Source organism: Heteronotia binoei, chromosome 21 (assembly GCF_032191835.1).
Source record: "Heteronotia binoei isolate CCM8104 ecotype False Entrance Well chromosome 21, APGP_CSIRO_Hbin_v1, whole genome shotgun sequence".
Taxonomy (NCBI): Eukaryota; Metazoa; Chordata; class Lepidosauria; order Squamata; family Gekkonidae; genus Heteronotia; species Heteronotia binoei.
This window is the reverse complement of record NC_083243.1, coordinates 116,758,263-116,775,877: the sequence shown is the minus strand read 5'-3', so window position 1 is coordinate 116,775,877 and position 17,615 is coordinate 116,758,263. Positions and strand designations below refer to the sequence as shown.

Here is a 17,615-nt window from a genome sequence, read left to right as displayed (position 1 = left end):
CTCTTTTTCTTACTCTGAACTAAGAAAAGAACCCTTTTTTGTTGTTTTTAGCATCTTTGGCCAGCCTAAGCTCATACTGAGCTTTAGCTTTCCTAACCTTTTCTCTACAAGCACTGGTGATTTGTTTATATTCATCCCTGGTTATAAGGCCCTCCTTCCAATTCCTAAAGGAGTATTTTTTTTATTTCTCAAGCCATTAGAGAGCTATTTATGGAGCCACCTTGACTTTGTTAGGCTTCTTCCATTTTTTTTCTTCTCATAGGAATTGTCTGTGATTGCACTTTCAGTATTTCACTTTTAAGAAACACCCCTCTTGAACCCCCTTCTTTCTAAGTATTTCTGACCATGGGATTTTGCCCAGCATAGTTCTTTGTTTGTCGAAGTTTGCCTTTCTGAAGTCCAACCCATAAGTCTGACTACATATAGCTTTTCCCTTCTCTAAGAGTGTAAATTCCAAAATCACATGGTCACTAGTACTGCTCAGGGTGCCCACTATTTCCACTTCATCAATCAATTCTTCCGCGTTGATGAGAATCAAGTCCAAGATAGCAGATCCACTTGTTTCCTTCTTCACTTTCTGGAAAAGGAAGTTGTCAGCAAGAAAAGTCAGGAATCTATTTGACCTTTTGTTTTTAGCAGAGTTGGACTTCCAACAGATGTCCGGGTAATTGAAATCTCCTGCGATCACTGTGTTCCTTCTCTTGGAGAACTTTGCAATCTGTTGTAGGAGTATCTCATCCAAGCCCTCTGCCTGGCTTGGTGGTCTGTAGCAGACCCCCACTGTTATTTCTTACTTCTTGTTAAAACAATTTTATTTGGTAACATATTGTAACAAATTATATTTCTTGCATCATTAATAACCTCTTTTATCTATCCCATATATTACTTTCTACCCACACCTCCCCCCGTTACTTGACCCCCACTGGTGTTATTTACTTAAAGTACTAATGTTTAAAGGTACCCTTAACTAATAAAAACAAAAATTAATATTCTTCTTTTTTCTAAGACTTAATCATTATCAAAAATTGTCCAATGTCCTTTTATTTTCCACTTTTTTCCTACATATCTTCTGAACTTTTTCCACTCTATCTTAAAAACTTCTAAATCATAGTCTCTTAAAATTCTTGTTAATTTGTCCATTTCACTCCATATCATAACTTTTACAATCCAATCCCATTTTTCTGGTATTTTTTCTTGCTTCCACAACTGCGCATATAATGTCCTAGCAGCTGAAAGCAAGTACCAAATTATAGTTCTATCTTCTTTTGGAAATTTTTCCATTTGTAATCCCAACAGAAAAGTCTCTGCAACTTTCTTAAATTCATATCCCAAGATCCTAGACATTTCTTGTTGAATCATCTGCCAATACTTTTTTGCTCTTTCACAAGTCCACCACATATGGTAGAAAGGACCTTAATGTTTTTTACATTTCCAACATCTGTCTGGCATCTTATTATTCATCTTTGCCAATTTCTTAGGAGTTATATACCATCTATACATCATTTTAAAACAGTTCTCTTTAATACTATGACACGTCGAAAGCTTCTTAGAGTTCTTCCACAAATATTCCCAAATTTCCATCTGTATTTCTTTATTTACATTAATTGCCCACTTAATCATTTGAGATTTCACTACTTCATCTTCCGTAGACCATTTTAAAAGTAATTTAAATAATTTTGAAATTAATTTTTTGTTGTCTCCAAGCAGAACTTTCTCCATTTCTTTGCTCTTTTCTTATTCCTTCAGTCTTAATGTCATTCTCCACCAAGCTCTTTATTTGTTGCATTTGAAACCAATCATATTTATTATTCAGCTCTTCAGCAGTTTTCAATTCTATTTTGCCACTTTGTATTTTTAATAGTTGATTATATGACAACCATTTTTCTTCACCCATCTCAGCTGTTATTTTTATCACTTCGGCTGGCACTATCCATAACGGTTTTCTCTCATCTCCATATTTCTTATATTTCATCCATGTATTTAGCAAGCTGTTTCTTATATAATGGTGAGAGAAAAAGCCATCTATCTTTTTTCCCCATAATACATATAAGTGTGCCAGACAAATTTATTTCCATGACCTTCCAACGCTGAGAGTTTTTTGTTTAACAACACATTATCCATTCTTTTATCCATACTAAGCAAACTGCTTCATGATATAATTTTAAGTCTGGTGATTGATATCCGCCTCTCTCTTTTGCATCTGTTAAAATTTTCATTTTAATTTTTGGTTTCTTCCCCTCCTGTTATTTCTTACTTCTTTTGTTTTTACCCAGAGATTCCCAACTGAGCTGCCATGCTCAGATTCACATATTTCCTCACAAGTATATACCTCCTTCAGATATAGTGCTACACCTCCGCCCTTTCTCATTTGTCTGCCCCTTTTAAATAAGTTGTCCCCCGAATCCTAATATTTCAGTTGTGAGTGTCATCCCACCAAGTTTCAGTAAGGCATATTATGTCATAGTCTCCTTCCTGTATTAGGACTTCCAGTTCCTCCTGTTTGTTTCCCATACTCTTTGCATCAGTGTTGAGACATCGGACTCCATGTTTTATGCATCCTGAGGGTTTAGTTTCTGTACATACCTGCTAGTTAACATTACCTAGAGTATGCGCCACTCTCTGCAAAGCTTTAGTGTTCTTATCCCCAGTTTCTGGCATCATACAAGGCTTTGAATTATTGTCTCGCTCCCCCATACAATTTAGTTTAAAGCCCTCCTTATTGGGTTAGCAAGGCTGTTACCAAACACCCCTTTTCCTATCATCATAAGGTGCAAACCATCTCCCAACAGACCACCATCTCAAAAGTGTAAGCCATGGTCCAGAAATCCAAATCTTTACTGATGACACAATCGACGTAGCCAGTAGTTTATTTGAAGTATTCTTCTTTCTCATCCTAAGCCACGGCTTTCAACACGAAGAACTGACGAGAACACAACCTGTGCTCCCAGCTCCTTCACCTTCTGATCCAGAGCCCCATAGTCTTTTCTAATACGTTCAGGGCTGTGAAGGGCAGTATTATTCGTTCCCACATGGATCAGCAAGAAAGGATAATAATTTGTGGGCTTGATAAGTCTTCCAATCCTTTCTGTCACATCCTAGAGGTGTGCACCTGGCAGACAGCAGACTTCCACCCTTCTGAGCAAGGAGTCTCCAATTACCACCACCCTCCTCTTCCTATATTGGGGATTGGAAGCTCCAGGCTTCTTATCTGCAGGATCCTGAGAAACTTTCTTCAAGATTCGCGGAGGCTGTGGAAATAGCGTTTGTTTCAATGGTTCAGAATCAGTTACTGTGGGAAGATCCTGGAACCTATTGCTGAGCAGCAGAGGCTCAGAACATCTCCTGATTTTGATGCTCCTTCAGGTTACATTTTCCCATGAACCCTCCTCCTGTGTTGGGTTCTTTTCCAATTGCTGAAATACCACTTCCTCTTCCTCCTCTTGTCCTTCTGTCTTTCCCAGCATCAGGGTCTTCTCCAGTGAGTGCTCCCTTCTCATTTGGTGGCCAAAGTATTTCAGCTTCAGCTTCAGCATCTGACCTTCCAGGGAACAGTTTGGGTTGATTTCCCTTAGGGCTGATTGATTTGATCTTCTTTCAGTCCAAGGGACTCTCAAGATTCTTGTCCAGCACCATATCTCAAAAGCATCTATTCTTGTGCGCTCGGCCTTCCTTATGGCCCAGCTCTCACAGTCATACATTACTACTGGGAATACCATCGCTTTAACTATACGGACTTTTGTTGGCAGGCTGATGTCTCTACTTTTTATTATACTGCTCAAGTTGGCCATAGCTGTCCTCCCAAGGAACAAACGTCTTTTAAGTTCATGGCTACAGTCACCATCTGCAGTGATCTTGGATCCCAGAAATGTGAAGTCTGTCACTACTTCCATGTCTTCCCCTTCTATATGCCAAGGTGTGATGGAGCCCGATGGCATGATTTTAATTTTTTTGATGTTTTCAAGCCTACTTTTGCACTCTCCTCTTTCACCCTCAACAAGAGGTTCTTTAGGTCCTCTTCACTTTCTGCCATTAGAGTGGTGTCATCTGCATATCTCAGGTTGTTGATGTTTTTCCCAGCAATCTTAATTCCAGCTTCTGCTTCATCCAGGCCAGCATTCCTCATGATATAATCTGCATATAAATTAAATAAGTGACAATATACATCCTTGTCAAACTCCTTTTCCTATTCTAAACCAATCAGTTGTTCCATATCCTGTTCTGACCATTGCTTCTTGATCTTTATACGGGTTTCTCAGGAGACATGTGAGGTGGGCTGGTACTCCCATCTCTTTAAGGACTTGCCACAGTTTGTTGTGATCCACACAATCAAAGGCTTTAGTGTAGTCAATGAAACAGAAATAGACGTTTTTCTGATACTCTCGTGCTTTCTCCATAATCCATCGAATGTTGGCAATTTGACCTCTAATTCCTCTACCTATTCGAAACCCAGCTTGAATTTCTGGTAGTTCCCGAACTACATACTGCTGAAGCCTAGCTTGTAGGATCTTTAACATGACCTTGCTGGCATGTGAAATGAGTGCAATGGTGCAATAGTTTTAACATTCTTTGGGATTACCCTTCTTTGGGATTGGAATATAAACTGATCTTTTCCAATCCTGTGGCCACTGTTGTGTTTTCCAAATTTGTTGACATAATGTGTGCATCACTTTAACAGCATAATCTTTTAGGACTTTGAATAGCTCATCTGGATTACCGTCATCTCCGCTCACTTTGTTGTTAGTAATGTTTCTAAGGCCCACTTGACTTCACATTCCAGGATGTCTGGCTCAAGGTCAGCGATTTCACTGTCATGATTGTCAAGGACATTGAGATCCTTCTTGTATAATTCTTCTGTGTATAATTGCCACCTCTTCCTGATCTCTTCTGCTTCTGTTAGGTTCCTACTGTTTTTGTCCTTTATCATGGCAATCTTTGCACGAAACATTCCCTTGATTTCTCCAATTTTCTTGAAGAGATCTCTTGTCCTTCCCATTCTATTATTTTCCTCTATTGCTTTGCATTGTTCCTTCAAGAAGACATCTCTCCTTGCTGTTCTCTGTAAACCTGCATTCAGTTGGGTGAATTTTTCCTTTTCACCTTTGCCTTTCGCTTTCCTTCTTTCCTCAGCTATTTGTAAAGCCTCATCAGACAGCCACTTTGCTTTCTTGCATTTCTTTTTCTTTGGGATGGTGCTGATTGCTGCCTTCTGTACAATGTCACGAACCTCTGTCCATGGTTCTTCAGGCACTCTGTCTATCAACTCTAGTTCCTTAAACCTATTCTTCACCTCCACTGTATATTCATAAGGGATGTGATCAAGGTCAAACCTGAAAGGCCTAATGGCTTCCCCAGTTTTCTTTAGTTTAAGTCTGAGTTTTGCAATGAGCAGCTCATGATCTGAGCCACAGTCAGCTCCAGGTCTTGTTTTTGCTGACTGTAAGGAGCTTCTCCAACTTTGACTGCAGAGTATATCATCAGTCTGATTTCTGTGTTGCTCATCAGGTGATGTCCATGTATAGAGTCACCTTTTAGGTTGTTGGAAGACAGTGTTCGCTATGACCAACTTGTTCTCTTGACAAAACTCTATTAGCCTTCGCCCGGCTTCATTTTGTTCTCCAAGGCCAAACTTGTCAGTTGACTTCCTACTTTGGCATTCCAGTCCCCTATGATGAGGAGGACATTTTTTGTGTGTGTTAATTCTAGAAGGTGTTGTAGATCTTCATAAAACTGGTCTACTTCAGCCTCTTCTGCATCAGTGGTTGGGGCATAGAGTTGGATTACTGTGATATTGAATGGTTTGCCTTGGATACGGACCGAGATCATTCTGTCATAGAGGGAATGCTTATTAAATTTGCAGATGATACTAAATTGGGAGGAGTTGCAAATACAGTAGAAGATAAAATCAGGATACAGGGTGATCTTGACAGGCTAGAAAACTGGGCTAAAACAAATAAAATGAATTTTAATGAGGATAAATGTAAAGTTTTGCATTTAGGTAGGGAAAATCAAATGCATAATTATAGGCTGGGGGAGACTTGTCTTAGCAGTGGTATGTGCAAAAAGGAACTAGGGGTCTTAGTGGACCATACGCTGAACATGAATCACCAGTGTGATATAGTAGCTAAAAAGAGAAATGCAATTTTGGGCTGTATCAACAGAAGGATTGTGTCCAGATCACACAAAGTGATGGTATCGCTTTACTCTGCTCTGGTTAGACCTCACCTAGAATACTGTATTCAGTTTTGGGCACCATAATATAATATAAGAGGGATATAGACATAATATAATATAACAGGGACATATAATATAATATAATATAATATAATATAATATAATATAATATAATATAATATAATATAATATAATATAATATAATATAGATATAGACAAGCTGGAACATGTCCAGAGGAGGGTAACGATGATTATGGGGGGTCTGGAGACCAAGTCCTATGAGGAAAGGTTGAACGAACTGGGCCTGCTTAGCCTGGATAGGAGATGACTGAGAGGTGATATGATCACTATCTTCAAGTACTTGAAGGGCTGTCGTATAGAGGATGGTGCATAATTCTCTGTTGCCCCAGGTCAGACCAGAACCAATGGGTTGAAATTAAATCAGAAGAGTTTCCAGCTCAACATCAGGAAGAACTTCCTGACAGAGTGATTCCTCAGTGGAACAGGCTTCCTCGAGAGGTGGTGGGCTCTCCTTCCTTGGAGGTTTTTAAATAGAGGCTAGATGGCCATCTTACAGCAATGCTGATTCCTTGAACTTAGGCAGTTTATGAGGAGGGCAGGAAGGGTTGCATCAATGCTTAGTTCTTGTGGATTTTTCTTATATGTCCAGGAAAATGCTGTTTGCCTCTTTGGGGTCAAGCAAGAATTTTTCTTTAGGCCAGTTTTGCCAGGGATCCTGTTTTTTTTTTTTTTTTTGCTGTTGCCATCTTCTGGCATGGTGCAGATGTCACTGGGAGTGTACGTCGAGAGGTATTCGTGAATTTCCTGAATTGTGCAGGGGGTTGGACTAGATGACACTGGAGGTCCCTTCCAAGTCTATAATTATTTGGTCTTGGATGGGAGATCTCCTTGGAATACCAGTAGTCGGGATGATAGGGGCTGGTTTTATTTAGCCACCTCTGACCAGTAGGGCTCTCCAGAAGTTGCCATGACTTCCAGGCAGGCATGCCTGCACACACACACACAAAATATATTTAAAAAGAAGACAGAGTAGCTGGATAGTCAGGGTTTGGTAACACATGTATTTCCTTTCCATTGTTATTTACACTTTCCCCAAGAAGTTCATGATTTAGGACATACTATGTTTCAAAATTTCTACAGCTACTTTTTCCAGAGATGAAACATACTTGTTTTTTTCAGAATCTTGCTTAATGGTTTTGCTGCCATTAAACAGTATTTATGAACAATGTATCTTCCCCCACTCCCATAAACTATCATACTAACAACCGATCTTGGTAATTGTATCCCAGAAATGCCAAGTACAATTAAAAAAAAAAATCTTTGCACACCATTTTTAGCCTTTAGAATCCTACTTCTGAAGTGAATTTCCAATCGTTTAAAGAGTTAGATATCAGCACTTTGTTTTTGACATGTGTATTCACAATGTGTGGATTCACAGTCAGGCAGAACAAAAGAGTTTGAGTCCAGTAGCACCTTTCAGACCAACGAAATTTTATTCATGGTAGAAGTTTAATGTGCAAGCACACTTCTTCAGATACAAGCAACAGTTGGTTTAGAACTTGATGACCAGGCAGTTATGGTAGAAAGGGGCCCAAAGTCAGAAAAGAGAAAGTAAACCCTTCTTCCGGCTGCAACAGAAGTTCTGGATTAATCCTGTTCCTTTTGTTCATTCATGAGGGCTCTAGTCGATGTGTGTGAACAGGAATGTCAAAATGCTGCAAAACTCTGCTAAACAGCACACCCAGGGATACACCAGAGAAGTGCGCTTTTATTTTGTGAGCTGCAAAAGGACGTTGAAAGGATACCGTTCAGCCAGAAAAGTCCAGCTCCTGCAGCATCTTTCCAGCCAAACGGTATCGTCTGAAGCCGTCCGTTGCATGCAAAGGTTCGCAAAGATGTCGCCGAAACTGTCAGGGGCTTTTGCATCGGGACTAGGATGTGCCCAGCCAGCAGTTCTCCCGAGCCGGCTTGTTGCGCAAAACTCCCTCCCTCCTCTTGCTGCGCGAAGCGGCAGTGCCAGCCGCCGGCAGCTCGCCTTAGCCATATCCCACCTGATGACGCGCGGTGATGAAAAACAGGAAACGGGATCTTGGGAAAGGCGGAAATTGCAGCAGAAGCGGCCGCCGGAGCAGAGGCTGCATCAGGAAGGGGAGCCGCCTGGGTAGTCAGGAAGTGGGCTGGGAGGGAACAAAGTAAGTAGTGGGAGCGTGGCTGCTTTAGTTCTGGTGGGGCTGCGCTGTCCAGGGAGGACGAAGGCGGCTTGTACCTTGGCTTCCCCGAAGGCGCGTCAGGGAAGTCGAGACAGCCCGCTGGGGTTGCTCGCGGGGTTCTCTTTGCCACAGGAGGCAGGCTGAGGAGCTGCGAGATTCGTAGCTCTGTGGAGGCATAAAAAGCGGGGCCGGGGAGGATGTTACCCTGGCTTTGATTTCTCTTCCTTCTGCTGCCACTCTGGCGCACTGGCTGGGGCTTCGCCGCTGAGGGTGTTGACAATTGAAGGTGGGGCTGCGCTTCGAGGCGCTCCGGTCTTGAAGCTGGGCATGGGTGCCTTGGACACCAGCGACCCCAATTAGGGACAGGATGAAAGGCCACGATGCGGATTGCTGTCCCTTCGCTTGATTGCTCTTTGTTTTCTCAGTGACGAGGCAGTAGATCAGAGGACTTAAGTTGTTCTTTCTTTCTCCTTTGCCTGCCTGGGACACCCTTCTAAGGAGGGGGCGATTTCACCCTTTGTCCGCTCCCTCACCCGCCCACCTTCCTGCTTCTGTGTGCATAGAGACCCGATCGCCAGCCGTTTAGTGTAGTGCTAGAATGAACATTTGAACTCTAGCCAGTCTAGTAGTTGTAGAGGGAGAAATGATTAGTCCTGTGTGTATGTGATGTCTCTTTATAGGAAACGATTGTTCGCCCAAAGCAGTGGGGAGGGGTTGCTGGACACTTTCGTTACTAATGCATTTAGCTAGATATGATGACCATGGGTGTGTGTGTATCTTTTGTTTTCAGATATTTTTTTTTTGCACATTTAATAAGAGCTTTGCCTCTGTTTGCTGTCAAAGGACCTTCAAGAGGCTGTCTTTGTGATGTGACTGAATCCCCCTTTCTTAGCCATGTGCTTTGAGGACATGACAGGATCTTGGCAGAGAATTCTATTGGAATGAAGAATGAATGCTTATTAGCAGTAAGAGATCTATGAAGCAAGAGTTGGTTTAGAACTTGATGATTATTGCATAATGTAAGAGTGGTTTTTTTCATATGTTGGTAGCACTTTGTCTGCATTTGCAGAACACAGCAGGAGATGTCAGTTATGGAAATTTCTGTGGTATCAGCCATGCTTTTAAAGTGTTTTAAATCATGGACAATGCCAAAGTAGGCATCTTCAAACTACTGCCTTGCACCCTATGTTTCTTGTGTGAATGTAGAAGCAAGGATGATGTGTGTCAGACCTCATCTATCATAATGAGAGGACCAACCTTGGAATCCATTCAAGAGTGATGATCTCAATATGAAAGTGGATGCTGGTTGGAAATGAGTTGTAATTCTTGGAGTTGCTTTTCCTGTGATTCAGAAAGTGCACATACAGTATTACTCATGGATTACTACTGTGTGCAGAAGTTTGATTAATTCAGACTGAAATCACCACAGCATCCCATCATTTCAGAATGTGTCTAAGATATGAAATTGCTTGTAGCTTGGGTAAGATTTTGGAAGGAAGATTTTTTTGAGAAAGGGTTGTTCATAATTGGTTGTAAACTTGTGCAGAGTTTATTTGTACTTTTTCTTCTGAAGACTAGTATAACTAAGTTGAGTTCACTTCTTTATCCCATTTATTATGGGCTGATTCAGAATTGCTCACTGCAGCTATTCTCTTCCTTTCCTGTCTCCTTGTAATTGTTTCCATCTTCATATACTGAAGGTATATGTGATGTGGTTGAATCCCCATTTCTTAGCCATGTACATTGAGGGCATGATAGCATCTTGGTTGAGGATCACCTGTAGATGAGTCTTATTGGTATATACGTACTTGTGTGTTGTGTGCTTTAAAGGCCTACTGTTCAACATAGTTTTCCAGTGCAGCTTTCTGAAGAAAATAAAATTACTATTAAAAACTTAAGCAGCTATTATTTGGCGATTAGAAAATACTAATGTGGAGCACCATGTGAAGCTGAGAGCATCCAGAGAATAGGCTTTTGCTAATGGTCATTTTGAGGCAGGTTCATATGGGAAAGGCTGAGTTATAATAGATCTAAGCCAGTACTTTTGAGCCTCAAAATAAATCCTAGTTGGTCTTTAGTCTGGTGCTAATTACCAAGCCATGCTTTATTAAAGGAAGTCCTCTGTGGACTTGTATTCTCCTGTCCTTTTGCATTGCCATTCTTCTGGTAAATCTGGTTAGCATTGTGTCTGCACTAGTGTCATAAGTGCTTTATCAGAGTTTGCAGCCCTTATCCAAAATGGGTTTGCAAGCTGTGATTTGGACTAATTGATTCCTCAGAATGTCAGTGCAGATGAATTGCTAATCATAAATATCTCCAAAACAAAAGGGAGTTGTGTGTGTGTACCAAACCATGGTTTTAATGTAGCACCTTGTCATGAAAGGACAAGTTGGATCCTATGAACCATGTCAGGATGCTCTTCTCTCAGCAGTATCCTAAGAATTCTTAAAAGCTGATGCTCAGAATCCACAGGAGCTCTGTTGATAAAATTCAGTTAGACACAGAGTTGCTGTGAAGAGGAGGAATTGAGTGCTATTGTTCCTCTCCCAGTGTCTTTCTGTGGGTGCAAGAGGGTCTGTCATGAGAGAAGCATGGGCAATGTTATGCAGTTTCCCTCTCTTCATAGTCTACTCTGTGGCACTTTGCCCACAGGGCTCTGGTGATTCCAAGCATCAACTTTTCAGAGATCTCTGGAAGCTGCTGGGGAAAAGATCTATGACTGTGAATGACTTTTGCAGTTTGTAAGATCCAGCCCCTTGCTACTTAGCCAGTGTTTCATTAGTCTCCTTAAATTGAACAGGATAATCTGTAGTGGCTTAACTGCTACTGCTGCTCAGAACTTTTATTGTTGTCTTATCCTGCCTTAAATAGCAGTCTGATGCATAGAAATTAAGGAAGTGAAGCTTTTTCTGGCACAGGCAAAGCTTCAGTGGCATACCTTCCACATGTCAGGATCCTGTTAAAGGCCCATAAGCAAAAAAAACAAAACAAAACACCCTGGCAGCCATACGATTAATACATGCATGACTGGGAATTTTCAAACTCAAATGAAGGAGTGGTAGTTCCATTGCAAACTTGCAACAAGGTATACAAGTCAGCAGACTCTGAACATCTCTGAGGGAGAGATTACTGGCAGAGGCTAATTTAATGTGTTAAGGAAATTTATACTTGAATCCCATGGGGAGGAGGATTTCTATACACTTTCCTCCCCTAGCACAGACCTTTAGGAATTACTGTGAGCTATGGCCAGCTAGTGTGAAATACTTGCAAGTTGAGTTTGCAGCATCATTTCTTGTGTTGGCTGTATTAAAAATATTTCTGCATACTACACACCATCCTCTCCTGAGTGTATGTTGGCTAAAATGTAAAATTCCGTGGTTACTGCTGAATCAGTAGAAAAAAGGAGCTGGAGGTCTTGGTTTGTCTGAGTTCTCTCTCTCTTTTCCAGAAATTGCTGTATGAGTCAATGACTCATGAATATGGCATGGATAATGTTTCTCACTTGCCTAGTCTGAAAGAAATCAGCCAGAACAGCAAACTGCACTGAAAACATAAAGTTGCTCTGCTACTAGCCATGCCCTGGGGAAAACTAGAAAGGTTATGGCTGGAATGAAAAATGCAATATCTCTTCAGAGCAAGTCTGAAAAAAAGCTAAAATGTTGCCTGCAGTGTGGCTATTCAAAAATTTATTTTGAATTTTATTGTCATGGCCATTTATTTGATGATTTGGGGAGAAGGGTGTGTGATGTTTATGGAGCTGAAGTGACATTGGAGATAAGGGCTTTCACTCTCATGCAGCCAAGCTAGAATTTGCAGCAGATTTTCCACATGGCTTTAATTAATGCTAGGCATGGGCATAAACTGAATTGGGCTGATCTGTGGTTTGTTCCAAACTGGTTCATTTGACCACATTGCACCCAAACAGGAAAATGAACCAGCTTTTTTTTCTTGGCTTGTCATTTGGTTCATGTTTGATTTGTTTTTCCTGACAGCCTGGCATGATTCCCCAGCCTCCTGCCACTTCTGGTCAGTTTCACTCCTCTCTGAGCTTCCTGGGACTGACCAGAAGGGGCAGGGGACTGAGGAAAGCTGTGCTGCCGCTTCTGGTCAGTTACAGTCAGGGCTTTTTTTGTAACAGGAACTTCTTTGCATATTAGACCATACACCCCTGATGTAGCCAGTCCTCCAAGAGTTTACAGGACTCTTAGTACAGGGCCTACTAGGTATAGATAGAAGAGAGTCTGCTGAAGAGTTTGCCACAAGGTTGGTGTCTGTAGCCCACTGGGGGGCTGTTCTGCACCTTCCTGAATCCCACAAACTATGAAATGGGTTGGGAAATAAAAAAAATACATGAATCATAGTGAACCAATGAATTGGACAAACCATGAAATGAAACGAACCACCATTTTTGCACTCCATGTCCATTCTTAATTGATAGTAGAACAACTTTCTGTTTCAGTTGAAGGCTATCCCTTTATAATATAAACATCCAGATGTACTGATCATGACTCACTGCATCAGCCATTGGCCAATCAACTGCCACTCAAGTTCTGTTGCGTTCCATTGGTTAAGTCTGCTCTTCTTTCCCACCTGCTGTCACCTACTCAATCTCTGTGGCATTCAAAAGAGAAAGTACATTGTGGGGAGATGGCGAAGAGACATAGGTGGTAATGCAACTAGGCAGCCAGGCCTGGCCCCACTGGAAGTGTTTCCTCAGAGGCCATGGTGGCTGCCTCTTTCCTATCACTCCCCCCCCCCCCCTGCAGCCTCATCCCAGGACAGACTAGGATTAGGTCACTGGGGAAGCTGCTAGGCAGTGGCTGTTGCTAGGCAACCAAGCCTGGTTCTGTCAGTAAAGGGAGATACCTTAGCTGAATGAGGCCATAGAGTCCACTCTCCAAAGTAGTTATTTTCCTCAGGGGGAGAGAGATCTGTTCTCTGCAGTTCAACTGTGATACTAGGAGATCTTCAGTCACCACTTGGAGATTGGCTACCCTTGGCATGGCTGCTTGCTACTGTTCAGCAGCAGCCCCCCCCCCTCCATGACAGCCAGTGTGGCATGGGAGGTAGCACTTCAGAGCAGAGTCTGCCAGACCCAGGTTCTAGCTGTGGAAGCTGGCTGGGTGATTTTGGACCAGTCACATACTTTCCATCTAACCTACTTCACAGAGTTGTTGTGCAGTTCAAAAGGGGGAGGGAAGAATGATGTAAGCTGCTTTAGTCCGCATGGCAGAGAAAGACTGTACTTTCCCTGTAGGTAGGGAAAAAGGAAGTACGTAGAGGCTGAAGGGAGGGGAGAGGAGATATAAAGCTGAAGTCAGAGGGCCTTGGTGGTTGGCTGGGAAGGAGAGAGGGTTGCCAAGTCCAGGTGGGGAAATTCCTGGAGATTTGAGGGGTGGATCCTGGAGAAGGTGGGGGGTGGGAAGACACAAAGGGTGAGGGGAAGTAAATGTCTTAACTTGGGTGGGTGGGAAGACAACAAAGGGGGGCACTCGCCCAGATCCCCTTACTAGAGCCTGTTGTATTTTTCTCCACGACAGACCTTATTCCTATTTTGATATATGAACATCATATGCAGGCTACCTTTTTAGTGATTGTTTTCCACAATCATAGTTCAATAACGACATTAAAAATACAAAACCCTGTATTTGTGCAAAGGTGAGCAGGCCAAAATGTGCAAGTCTTCTCTGAACAGTTCTCTGCTGTGGTTCACAATGTGTTTCAAATAAATGAACCAAGCATGTGCATGCCGACTCATACCAGAAAGAACTTCTGCCTTTCCTTTGAAATGATGCCAGTAACTTTCTAACTGTTGAATGATGGCAAGAAGATCTGTGAAAAAACAAATCTTGAAAAGATCACATTGGTCTCAGTAGTCTGCTGTCATTTAGGATAGGTTAAACTCATAAGAACTGCCATTGTTAGTACTATCTAACCTCAGTGAAACCAATGACAGACCTGTTACTGGGCTGAATGGCCCAGATTTGAATGGCAATATTTTCCCCTGGTTTGGCAATATATATCTTGTAGAATGTGGGCAATTTTGGCTGTTCTTTAAAATACTGGATCCACATGTGAGATACAAATTTTTGGACAATCAATGAAATTATTGAGCAGTCGAGTTAGAACTGATAAAAGGAAGTATTTCTTCAGCCAAAGGGCGATTGATATGTGGAATTCACTGCCACAGAAGGTGGTGATGGCTACAAGCATAGACAGCTTCAAGAGGGGAATGGATAAGCATATCGAGCAGAGGTCCATCAGTGGCTATTAGCCACAGGTTATTGTTGGAACTCTCTATCTGGGGCAGTGATGCTCTGCATTCTTGTGCTGGGGGGCACAGTGGAAAGGCTTCTAGCCCCACTGGTGGACCTCTTGATGACACTTGGGTTTTTTGGCCACTGTGTGACACAGTGTTGGACTGGATGGGCCATTGGCCTGATCCAACATGGCTTCTTTTATGTTCTTAAATTTCTGTCTGATCTGAGCCTACTTCTGATGTTCCAGATGTGGAAAGCAACTGCAGGCCACACCATCTCTGTCAGCCAGGATGATGGTGCTGATGACTGGGAGACAGATCCTGACTTTGTGGTATGGTTCACTTACTATATTTAACTGTTGATATTGCTACAGGAACTTGTAAAAACTAGTATTGACTTGAAGCATTCAAGTGGGAGCAATACAAACAAATGCTTCATCAAAACTTGAGAGACTGTATGTGTGTGAGAGAGAATTAGAATAATTCAGGTATTTGCTAGACATTTTTAGGGGAAGGACTTAATTCAAGGTGGTGATTTGAATATGAAATTAGTTAAATTCAGTGGTAGCAGAGAAAAAGGGGTTTATGAACTCAAGGCAAAAGAATATATGACATTCTTTATCAGTATTTTGAGTCACTAAGGACCTTAAAAGACCTCTTTCCTCTTGCTGCTCTGTTGTTAATATGTGGCTGTTGTATAACATTTATCAATTTCTTTTACAGAATGATGTGAGTGAAAAAGAACAGCGTTGGGGTGCTAAAACAGTGCAAGGATCTGGTCATCAAGAACACATCAAGTAATCTTTACTTGTCTTGAAACTTTGATTTTTTGTTGATTTACAATGATAGTTCTTGGTACATCATTTTTCCAGAAATACGACTTATAGGGGCTGCATATATGTAATAACCTGGTATTTAAACCAAGTAATTCTAACCAGATTGAAAACTAGTTTCTTGGGTAGGAAAGGAACCTAGTTAACCTTAACTGCAGTTAACATAGGTGCACCCCTTAACTTTGGTTAAGGGGAGGAGGAAGGCTCACTGTGGAGGAAGCATTTGACCTACCTCCTGGTCTGTTAATCATTGTAATGAGTCCTGGCTCTATTTATATGAGCACTAGCCCAATGGGTTTCTGTAGTTTTTTTGTGGTTAGTAAAGGCCAAACCTGACAATGCCACATTCCCAAGTATGCCATGCTGCCATGTTTCCATGATGGACTTGGGGATGTGATATCATCTAGTTTGTCCTCACTTCTTTGTTTTTGTGGGTGTCTTGCTCTTGTCAAGGAGGAAAACAAAATCACACTTCAACTACATGAAAGAGAACTCTTCAGGTATATGAAGGCAAAATGAATACATGCAGGGCTTTTTTTGAGCAGGAATGCACAGGAACGCAGTTCCGGCTGGCTTGGTGTCAGAGGGTGTGACCTATTATGCAAATAAGTTCCTGCTGGGCTTTTCCCACAAAAAGCCCTGTGTGAAACAATGGTGATGTCAGGGGTGTGGCATAATACGCAAATGAGTTCTTGCTGGGCTTTTTCTGTAAAGAAAGCCCTGAATACATGTCTTCTCATAGTACTTTATGCTGGAAGTTCACCTTAGGTCTCAGGTTGAGACTCTATTGGTAGAAAACATTACAGGCCCAAAATGTTTCCAGGCATTTGACTTACTTGAATAGTAACTCAGAGTTGTCTTCTAGGGCCATGTCTGTAGACCAGTGCTGGAGAGCCAGTTTGGTGTAGTGGTTAAGTGTGCGGACTCTTATCTGGGAGAACCGGGTTTGATTCCCCGCTCCTCCACTTGCACCTGCTGGAATGGCCTTGGGTCAGCCATAGCTCTGGCAGAGGTTGTCCTTGAAAGGGCAGCTGCTGTGAGAGCCCTCTCCAGCCCCACCCACCTCACAGGGTGTCTGTTGTGCGGGAGGAAGGTAAAGGAGATTGTGAGCCGCTCTGAGACACTTTGGAGTGGAGGGCAGGATATAAATCCAATATCTTCTTCTTCATCTTCTTCTGTAGTAAAGTTTTAGAACTACAAAGCCATTGTCACTAGAGCTAAAAATTGGAATGATATATTGCTAACAGGACATAACAGCTGAAGAACCTGTTTTTTGGCTATTCTCACAGTTGGTTTTATATACTTGAAAACATAGGAAAACTTTGTGGTAGTTACCTCCCCTTAAGGGCATGTGAAAACACTGACATTAAATGTTTAGACAAGAATAGTCCAAAGTAGAAAGTGGGTTCTGCATGAGGACAGGAGAACTGCTGTTAGGAGCTCTAGTGGGGTCTGTTATACTGGAGCCTGGTGTCATTAGTAGCACAAAGGACACAGTATGCCTTTCCACAGCAACTCATAGAACAGAACTGAGGTTTTATAAGTATAGTTCTTCATCTGCACAAGCAAGGAAAGACATGTAAACATTTTGCATACATTTCTTGTGGGCTTTTAGCAGTTCCTCTCTTGTAAATAAAAACATTTTTAGTGTAATTAAATACATTTTACGGAGAAAAACACAGAGCTGTATCTTTAGTGCATTTAATTTTTTTACTTTGAAAGCATTCATCAGTTGAGAGAGAATGTATTCCAAGAGCATCAGTCCCTCAAGGAAAAAGAACTTCAGACAGGACCAAAAGCTTCCCATGGCTATGGTGGAAAGTTTGGTGTGGAACAAGACCGAATGGACAAGGTAAGTGAGAAGACTGCATGACTGATCTGGCCCATGTGGGCAGGGTTGCCAGGTCTATGTTGGAAAACACCTGGAGATTTTGAGGATGGATCTGGGAGAGGGAGGAGTTTGGGAAGAGGAGGGGCCTCAGCATGGTACAGTGCCATAGAGTCCACCCTTCAAAGCAGCCACTTTCTAAAGGGGAACTGATCTCTGTTAGCTGGAGATCAGTTGTAAAAGTGGGAGATGTCCAGGACCTACCTGGAGGCTGGCAACCCTACATGATGTCG

The 17,615-nt window shown here is 42.0% G+C and overlaps 1 protein-coding gene across 2 annotated transcripts in view; it reads left to right on the top strand.

The window, feature by feature from the left end:
- The first annotated feature begins 8,206 nt into the window (after positions 1-8,206).
- Positions 8,207-17,615, top strand: part of CTTN (cortactin) — a 45,265-nt gene continuing 35,856 nt past the window's right edge. The window contains exons 1-4 of one of the 2 annotated variants that reach the window (XM_060261064.1): positions 8,207-8,384; positions 14,910-14,993; positions 15,385-15,458; positions 17,217-17,346. In XM_060261064.1, the coding sequence (XP_060117047.1) occupies positions 14,910-14,993; positions 15,385-15,458; positions 17,217-17,346 (288 nt within the window). In that variant the 5' untranslated portion in view covers positions 8,207-8,384. The remainder of the gene's footprint in view (positions 8,385-14,909; positions 14,994-15,384; positions 15,459-17,216; positions 17,347-17,615) is intronic. The other variant, XM_060261063.1, reaches the window with a different exon arrangement.